Here is a 1088-nt window from a genome sequence, read left to right as displayed (position 1 = left end):
TCGGTAAAAGAGAACAAGAATGACGAGAGGAGGTTCTCAATAAGCACCGGAACCAAGAAGAGGCTGCACCTTAGGGCTGAGAGCAGGGATGACCGAGAAGTTTGGGTGCAAGCCATTATGGCCGTTAAGGAAATGTACCCTCGTCTCTCCAACAAAGAGATCATGGCCCCTGTTGCCTCCGTCGCCGACTCTACTAGCAAGCTTCGCCAACGCCTTCTTGAGGAAGGCGTCAGCGAAGCCGCCATTCGAGACTGCGAGGATATTATGGGAGCTGAAGTCTTGTACTTGCGGAAGCAAATTGTTGCTCTCAAGCATAAGCAGTTGATGCTAATGGACACACTCCGCCATCTTGAGGTATTATGCATATTTCTCATTTATCATTTAAGATTTCAATTTTTTTTTTATATTTTAAAAGGAAAATTTTATGGTACCTTGTCAATTTTTGTGAAATTTATTTAAATATGAACAATTTTTGGTGTTATGGAACCCATTTTTTTATGTTTGATTCAATATTTTATTAGTCGTAACTCGTACCTAGGCACCGTACTAATTACCTTTTTTAAAATGCATTTGGATTTATAATGAGATATATTTTTAAAATAGAATGTGAGATCTATATATATTTTATAAGCATGTATGCCCACTGATGTGTGAAATAAAAGTGAATATGAATAACACAATTCAGTTTTAATATATAAATTGAAGTTTTAACTATAAAATGTTAGTTATTTGTAGCTATTGTAGAATCATAATTTTTCTCTATATTTTATGTGGAATTACTGCTGCTGTTTTGAGCATTCGTTCTTTATATATTGTTTTTTATTTTTCCTATTGTTGAATTTTCTTCTATCTTCTTATTCTTCTAGACAGAGAAGGTTGACCTGGAGAACACACTTGTTGACGACATAAAATCAAAGGATAATGATCCCTCCTATCATTCTTCTCATGAAAAATATAGTGGTAAATAATTATACTCTGATAATTGGTTTACTGTCTTCTTCCTAACCATTTTTTCCTAATTAACAAAGAAATAAAGAAAATAATATTATACATATTTCAAAGTAATGAAAATAATTATATTTTTTTTC

At 33.0% G+C, this 1088-nt stretch overlaps 1 protein-coding gene across 1 annotated transcript in view; it reads left to right on the top strand.

Moving 5' to 3' along the window:
* The window catches only part of LOC107611754 (oxysterol-binding protein-related protein 1C-like), a gene marked incomplete at its 5' end in the record, with an annotated part of 35234 nt that continues 34152 nt past the window's right edge, over positions 7-1088 (top strand). Inside the window, 2 exons of the mRNA XM_016313649.2 lie at positions 7-354; positions 867-960. Of these exons, the coding sequence (XP_016169135.1) occupies positions 7-354; positions 867-960 (442 nt within the window). The remainder of the gene's footprint in view (positions 355-866; positions 961-1088) is intronic.

This window comes from Arachis ipaensis, chromosome B08, assembly GCF_000816755.2.
Source record: "Arachis ipaensis cultivar K30076 chromosome B08, Araip1.1, whole genome shotgun sequence".
Lineage (NCBI taxonomy): Eukaryota > Viridiplantae > Streptophyta > Magnoliopsida > Fabales > Fabaceae > Arachis > Arachis ipaensis.
This window is presented reverse-complemented; position numbering and strand designations above follow the sequence as displayed.